This window comes from Neomonachus schauinslandi, chromosome 9 (assembly GCF_002201575.2).
Source record: "Neomonachus schauinslandi chromosome 9, ASM220157v2, whole genome shotgun sequence".
NCBI classification, from domain to species: Eukaryota; Metazoa; Chordata; class Mammalia; order Carnivora; family Phocidae; genus Neomonachus; species Neomonachus schauinslandi.
In genome coordinates, this window is record NC_058411.1 from 102,017,150 (window position 1) to 102,025,046 (window position 7,897).

The following is a 7,897-nucleotide window of genomic DNA, read 5'->3' on the forward strand; positions in this document are numbered from 1 at the left end:
GGCGGGGGGGGGGGGGGGGGGGGGGGGGGGGGGGGGGGGGGGGGCTAGCGGTCAGGAAATGCTTCTGCGCTGCTCCCGTCACCCCGCACACGGCCAGCCTCCCTCCCGAGGAGCCCTGAGGCCCAGACTCTGCTCAGTCTTCCTGGGTCGAGTGATTTGCCTGGCCTCTCCTTCCCTCTGACTGCCATCCCCAAGCTGGATGTGAAGACCTCAAATAGGAATTCTGCAAAGGCCAGACACCTTCCTGCCCCCCATCCTTCCCTCTCCAGCCCCCACTACCACGTGACTCTCCCTAAAACACAGATTACTCCCTGCCCTGCCCCTCCATCTCTGGGACAAAATGAGAAGGGTCCAGCCTGCCCCTCCATGTCTCCCCTGCTCGATACAACCTCTGTTTCTGACCTTAAGAGTTAATCACTCCCCTGGAACTCTTTCTGTAGATGTTGCCCCCCCAAATACCATCTTGTTGTTTCTTGTCTCCGCTCATGTGACGCCATCATCATCTTAGCCAACAGCACTTCCTTCCTACCCCCACTGAATCCTCTCCATCCTCCAAGGTCCAGGTGAAAGCCCTCCCCCTCCAGGGCGCCTTCCTTGACCATCCAGCCCTAGCACTCTCTTTCCTCGGAACCCTCAGAGCACTGAACCATTTATTCATTACCTGCCATTCTCTATTCAGCTTTGAATTGGGAGCTGTAAGTACTCCCAGCTACAGAGCACAGCCTCCCCTTCTAATTACTCACCCACTTAGCAGCGTGTCTTGCACAAGAAAGTACATAATGATGGAGCCATGCAACGCTGGAGCCAGGAGACCTTGGCCTGTAGGTGGTTGGCGAATTAACTCAGTGACTTTTCTATGCCTCCCGGGCTAACAAACAGCCAAAGGCTAGCTTTTGCAAATCTAAGTCAGACCTTGCTGTGGATTCTGCTTCCACTGTGGTGATCAAATCCTCTGCCTGTCACCCCTCCTCCCGTGCCAGGGAGGCCAGTTCCAGCCTCCTCTTTCCAGAACAATCTATGTTGTCCCGTGCTCCTGACTGTCCCTCACAAGACATTATTAACATTCTCGCACTTGTCCGTGGACCTGGCACTCGGCCTCCCATTCCCACCCCAGCTGATGACCAAATTTCCAGTCCATTTCACACACTGGCTGAGCTAATTTCAAGCTGCTTATCTCGCAGGACTGCCAGGGATGGCTAATGTCATTCTTGTCAATCCCCCGGAAACCCCGCTGCATACTTGACATCCCTCTCCCTTCTCACGCACGGGGCAGGCATCCCTCTCTCAGTAAGGACAGGCCATCACCACCTCTGAACTCCACATGCTTACAAACATGGCAACAAGACGTTAATTCTAGACACGCGGACAGCTTAAATTCTGGGGTCTGAGCCAAACTTCCAGAAAGGAGCCCTTTATGCTTTGTTTATTGTAGAATAAATGTCCTATGGAGGAGAAGGTCTCTCTCCCACCCAAGGCCCTTGCAGTCTGGAGGTAACCGAGGCACATTCACCTGGGAGGTCTGGCAGAAATCCTTGCAGGAATCTGGAACCAGAATGCTAGGATTCATAGTTTGAGTGCACGGAGCAGGCTCCTGTGCTTGGAGAAAGTACGGCATGCAGCCCGTGCGGAACAGTTCTTTAGAGAAGCCTTTGTGCTCCCTTAATGATACGAGAGTCCTTCTTCTCAACCCCCACAATAACCTCCACAGATCATGGCGTTTCTGGCTTTTTCATTAAATACAGCCATCTCCTCCAAAAAGTATTTAAGGGGCGGCTGGGTGGCGCAGTTGGTTAGACATCCGACTCCTGATTTCGGCTCAAGTCATGATCTCAGGGTCATGAGATCGAGCCGCATGTCAGGCATGTGGTCGGCGCAGAGTCTGCTTAAGATTCTCTCTCTCTCTCTGCCCCTCCACCGCCCCCCCGCGCTCACTCTCTCTAAAGTAAATAAATCTTTTTTTTTTTAAAGTATTTAAGATCTCTACTTACCAAAATAGCTCCACTTGGATCCTGCAAAGAACAAAACAAAGCAAAGTAAGTACAACGGAGCTTAAGCAAGTGAGAGAAAACGCTACAGATTGGATTTTGAAATGGGTGAGGTCGGAAAGGAGGCGGATGCCCAGAAGGCAGGACGTTGTCAGAGTCTGTGTCACGTCGGCCGCTTCCCAGAGCCGCCAGGGGGAGGCGCGGGGCCGCGGGTGGGTGCAGGGGCTCAAGGGCCGCGGAGGCGGCTTCTTCATTAGAAGCCTCCCAGATCCTAGAGAAGCCAAATTTTATTTTCTGAAGACGTAAAAGAAATTCACAAGGCTCAAACCCCAAAAGCTCCCAAAGGGTACACAATGAAAGCTCTTCCTCCCACCCGATCTCCCTGCTTCCAGGAGAGAGAAAGCCAGTTTTATGAGCTGCTGGGAACATTTTCACAGTGACTACACGCGCATATGTAATCACATTCTTTCTCCCCATTTCTGCAACACAGATGTCAACATACTGGAAACACTGGTAGGCCTCTTGCTTTTTCCCACCGAACAACACACCCTGGAGAGCCATTCACATCAGTTCCTAAAGAGGAGAAAACTCCGCTCAAAAGGAAAGTTTTTCTTTGAGGAAGCTGCCCCCCTCCCCCGAGTTAGAATTTCGGGGGTGGGGGGAGAGAAGGTGTAGGAGAGGTTCTGCCAGGAATATCATGAAAGTCACCTACCACCTCCCACTGCACACCCTTCACGCACAGAAGTCCCCCGTTCCTACATCCAAACATATTTTGGAAAAAGAAATGTTACAGAGTTCCACCCTTGGTACCCTGCCTGACACCTCCCTCTTCACCTCCAGAAGAACACAGAGACCCTGAGACTCGGGGTGCCTCAGGGGACATATCCAGGGAGAGGGACTCTTCACATCCCAAGTACATCTCCTGGCTTCTCTTGATGCCATCATGATGCGGGGCCCACAGGGTACAGTCGGAAGAGGAAGGCTCTCACGGCCCCGTTCTCTCTAGGGAGCTGATTTGCAGCAAAACCTAACTGACCAGCAACCTGCACCCATCACAGCAACCGAGCATTTCCTACTCAAGGCAACAGTGATTTTTAAAAGCAAAAAGAGAATTTTGCTGCTTTTGAAAAGCTAGTTTAATCCCACGGTTTTCTGTTGTTCTGGTTCCTTTCTTTGCCTCAGTGCTTTTAATGAATTTGGTTTTTAATTTTCAAAATGGTAATTGTATCTAGTTACACTTGTACATGGTTTAAAGTGTCAGATGGGTTCTACAAGGCTTTTTAATAAAATATCAGGCCCCTGACACCCCTCGCTATTTTCCTGGTCCCTAGAGCACTTTGAAGCCTTTTTCAATCTGGGTAGTATCTCCACATCTCGGTAAAATAGGCCTGCAGGGTTCCTCCATGATTTGTTTAGGTTGAGGTGTTATTACTGTCCTCCCTCCCTGGAAGAGAAGCGGTGAGGTCTCTGTGCACCACCTGCAGCCTATCACCTTGTTTTATATGTAAGGCAATGACAGTCCCCTGCATGAAGTGGAAGATCAGTGCCTGCTAAGAAGTGTCTCTCCACATTTACCAGTACCTCCAGCAAACTTGGGAAATCTTCGAGTCTCCTTCTCAATCGCAAGAGCGAGGGGGGCTGGTGTTCAGACACCTTAGAATATCTAATGAGTACTTACAGACCCCTTCTCCATAAAAATGTCCATAGGCTTGGACACACAAAATTTCATGTACAATTAATTTCAGGAGGTCCGCAGAACCCCTAAAACCTGCTATGGACCCCACAGGAGTTAAGAGTCCCAAGATTAACCTCCCGGGAATTAGCAATTAGCTGAAGACATGCAGAACCAAACCTGTGTGTAAGCCCCGAGTGGACTGCCAGCGCATTCCCCGAAACGACACTGGAAAGGAACAAAGAAGGCATTGCCTTGGAACCAAGCTACAGGGGACCTCAAACCTCTTCAGGGGTTTTGTCTGAGGGCTTCGCTACTGAAATCCAGTTCTGGACTAGAACCTTCTCTGAGTAACCGTCATTGCCAGAGACTGCTCAGCTCTCCATACCAGGTTCAGGCAGAGCAGACTCTGCGAGAAATCATTGAAATGTTCCCCACAGCAACTCAGCATTCAAAGGTTTTCTCCAGAAGACACGTGACCTCACCTTTTTATGCTCCCTCCTTCCCCACTCCAGTCATTTTTTTTTCCCAGACATTTACCAGTTCTGGATTTCAGAGCTAGAAGAAACCAGATCATTGCCAGGTAGCTGGGCAGAGCACTTGGAAGCTCAGCACACAGACGTTCATGAGGATTGGGGGAGTTCATCCTCACAGCTAACCCGGAGAGATGGCCACTCCCGTGATCCTGGAGACCACCAGAAAAACAGCTGCAGCCTCCGAGCAGTCCTGCCTTGGCCAGGACTTTAATTGCACCTGCCCCCAAATCAAATCATAGCCTTTCATATTCCACCTCTTCTGAGCTCTCCCCACCAAAGCTTGCTAAGCTGAGGTCTTCCCTATGGTCGAGGCTCATCCTTAGATGAGGCATCCAGGAAATACTGCGGGCAGCTCAGGGGCCAGTGTCACAGAGTGGACATGGGGGACTGAGACCTCTGGTGGTGACACAGGACCAGGGATGCGTTCTTAAAAAGCAGCAGCATCCAGAGTGAACTTCCCTGCCTTCCTCTCTCCAGGCAAGCCTGCCTGGTCCTCAGGCCCTGGTGCTTTGAGTATAAATGACAGTGTCCGGAAGGACTGGGGAGCTGGAAGCTGGGGAGAAGCAGCACCGTAGAAGGAAGGGGAGGGTGGTCTGAATGTTGGGGGGGGTCATCTGATGAAGGTCAGGGCCCAGCCTGGTCCCTCTTCAGCTCAGAACTGACCCGAGGAAGACTTTCTGAAGGGACGTGTGTGTGTGTGTGTGTGTTATTTGGATGTGGCGCCTCATGGTTCCCCGCCTCCTGGTTAGGGCAGGAGTCCTGACCACACGCAGGAGGCAGGCCGGGCCAAGACCCCTGCGGCTACCTACACCTTGGAGGTTTCCTCAGGGAGCAGGCTTTTCCAGGAGGGACCTTTTTCCTCTTCTGTGTGGGAGACCTGGGAGGCCCAGCTCGATGCCTGTTAGAACCTGCAGGCCTACTCTGTACCGGGCGGGGAGAATGCCCGGCGTGCTCACTGAGGAAGTGGGACAGATGAGGATTCAGGCCAGGGGTTCAGGGCCCTGCCTGCTTCCTGGTCTGGGTGCTAGAACCTTCTCTGAGTAACCGTCATTGCCAGAGACTGCTCAGCTCTCCATACCAGGTTCAGGCAGAGCAGACTCTGCGAGAAATCATTGAAATGTTCCCCACAGCAACTCAGCATTCAAAGGTTTTCTCCAGAAGACACGTGACCTCACCTTTTTATGCTCCCTCCTTCCCCACTCCAGTCATTTTTTTTCCCCAGACATTTACCAGTGCCAAATGCTGGGAGTTTAAATGCTCCGGGAGGAGGGTAGACCACACTTTGACCTCATTACCTAGTTTAACCCCCCTCCACTCCCCACCCTGTGTTAATACTGACACTCTACATCTCGGTGACTTTGGCTTTGACCTTGTCCCCTGAGGCACTTAAACAGTCAAGAAACCTACATGAGGAATAACAGAATAAAAACTGTGTTCTTGGACTCTAGGGGTAGGCAGGCTGGCTACTCAGTGTGGGGGTGAAAGTGGCTTTTTGACTGCAAGCTCCCCCACCCCGACTTGGAAAATGGGGAGAGAAGGAAGGCAAAGGAGGAGGGAAAGGGAGGCAAAAGGGCAGGGGCAAGGGCAGGGGTTAGGGAGAGAGGGAGGAGAGGGAGGGGAGGGCAGGGATGGCAGGGGAAGAGAGGGAAGGGAGGAGGGGCTGCCCCAGAGTGAGGGTAGTAACAGGCTTTCTGGAAAGAGCCAATGAATGGCTGTTTCTCTCCTCAGAGCAGCTTGGAACTACAAGGGAGATTTCTCGCAAAACTTCAGGTCCCGGTGCAGCTTTCTCAAAAGGGGAATACGTGTCAAAGTCTGCAGTTTTAAAAATTAATTTCCACTTTCATGTAACCCCTTTCTTCCACCAATTTTTTTTTTTTTAATAGGCTCCATGCCCAGCATGGAGCCCAACGTGGGGCTTGAACTCACACCCCGGAGATCAAGACCTGAGCTGAGATCAAGAGTCCGGTGTTTAACGAACTGAGCCACCCGGGCGTCCCCCAAACTTCTATTTCTTCTGGACCAGACGAGCGAAATAATACCAAGCATATCTTACCAGCCAGTGGATTTGAGTTAAGAGTAACGCCAATGCTGTGACAGGCCAGCTCCCCCACCTCCCTCCTACCCAGCCCCACCGACACCGTGTGACCTCCAGCAGAGAAGGAGGCTCTGAGTCTTCACGCTACAGAGCAGGATCAATTTCCCACACCACTGTCCAGCAAGGGAGGATCCATTTCCAGCCATCATAGTCACTTTCAGCCCTCCTACAAATATTTCAGCCTAACCTCGGTCCAGGACCGATAGCACCTACAAATGTCCCTACAACTTGGAACACACTCTGTCAAGGGCAGGAGCTACCATCAGTTACTGGGGAAGTTTCCACAAAACTCACTATCTAGCCCCAGAAAAGTGCTCAGCCAGCAGCTGGAGAGGCAGGCAAAAGCTTGTCATCCTCTCCTTGCTCCTAAGGATTAACTAACCTTGACCTTGGCTGCGCACCCAAACTCACTGCCTTGACCCAAGGTCCCCACATCTCCTCCTGCCATCCCCTTGGGCACCCTCAGCCTCCAGCCTTTCGGGGTTAAGAGCCCTAATTACACTCAGAAGTGAGGTGTGTATGCTCTTCCGAGTGCACACACACGTTCAAGACAGTAGAGCCCTTCTGGAGAAAAACAATGATTAAGAATGGGATGCATCATCCCTTTGACTTGGAGGTAAAACTTAATGGTAAAGAGCCTCTCCTCCAAAGAAAAGCATCCACCACTGCGGGAAGGTGCTGCAGCTGGGGCATTGCAAACCCTTCCTGCTAACCAGGCGGCTCCGACGCCACATTGACTCCTCGACCATCTGCACGTGGATCGCGGATCGGGGCACAGCATTTTAAATCCTGGTTTCCCTTCTCCCTCCCCCACCCCTTAGCAAGTTCCCAAGCCACCCACCCCTCCAGAGCTGGGGAGAGCTCCAAGAACACACGAGCATGTTTTAATCCGAAGACACGTGCTTCCCCCCATCGCAACAGGTCGTGCATTCCAAAGGCAAAAGAATTTTCCAAAACGCCTTTTCCAAAGTGTCTAAAAATACGCCATTGGAGAGTATGCGCCCCGCCAAAAGGACTTTGCTTTAGCATTAGCGAGCCCCGCAGGCAATCCTCCGGCCCGGTGTGGCTGCGCGCTGGGGACTGAGGAAAGAGCGGGCGGACACTTTACCGTTGAGCGGGGCTGGGCCGGCCGGCTGTTCCTTTAAGCAGAGCAGCAGGAGGACCGCGGCGGCGTGCAGGCTGCGGGGCATCGCGCGCGGCGGGGGCGGGGCGGGGGCGCCGCCGGGTGGGGGAGCGGGGGCTCTCGCTGCCTCTGCTCCCGCGCTGGGGCCCGCGTGCGCGCAGCCCGGCAGTGCGAGCGCGTCTGCTCTTCGGGCGCCCGGCTCGTGGCGGGCCGCTCTTATAGAGCGACTCAGCCCCAAGCACATGATGTCATCGTGCGCGGGGGAGAACGCCCTGCCCACAGCAGGTCTGGCGCCCCGGTTGCGAGGTGAGTGGTAGCCTGACTTTAGCCGCGCTCGGCGGGCGCAGCGCTCGCCTGGGAAGCCCGGTCTCTCCGTGGGAGCGGCGGGCAGGGGTCGGGAGAGCCGCCTATCGTGGGCCCCACCGGGGAGGGTGCGCCTAGGGACCGGCTCCAGGGGTCACTGCCCCGGGCTGTCGCAGCCCTTAC

At 53.4% G+C, this 7,897-nt stretch overlaps 1 protein-coding gene across 8 annotated transcripts in view; it reads right to left on the reverse strand.

Moving 5' to 3' along the window:
- CA12 (carbonic anhydrase 12) overlaps positions 1-7,599 on the reverse strand; it is a 57,472-nt gene extending 49,873 nt beyond the window's left edge. For 7 of the 8 annotated variants that reach the window (XM_021693951.1, XM_021693950.1, XM_044918159.1 and 4 more), the window contains exons 1-2: positions 7,397-7,599; positions 1,989-2,009 (exon numbers count right to left, since the gene is read on the reverse strand). In XM_021693951.1, the coding sequence (XP_021549626.1) occupies positions 1,989-2,009; positions 7,397-7,478 (103 nt within the window). In that variant the 5' untranslated portion in view covers positions 7,479-7,599. The remainder of the gene's footprint in view (positions 1-1,988; positions 2,010-7,396) is intronic. The other variant, XM_021693952.1, reaches the window with a different exon arrangement.
- Positions 7,600-7,897: the final 298 nt, after the last annotated feature.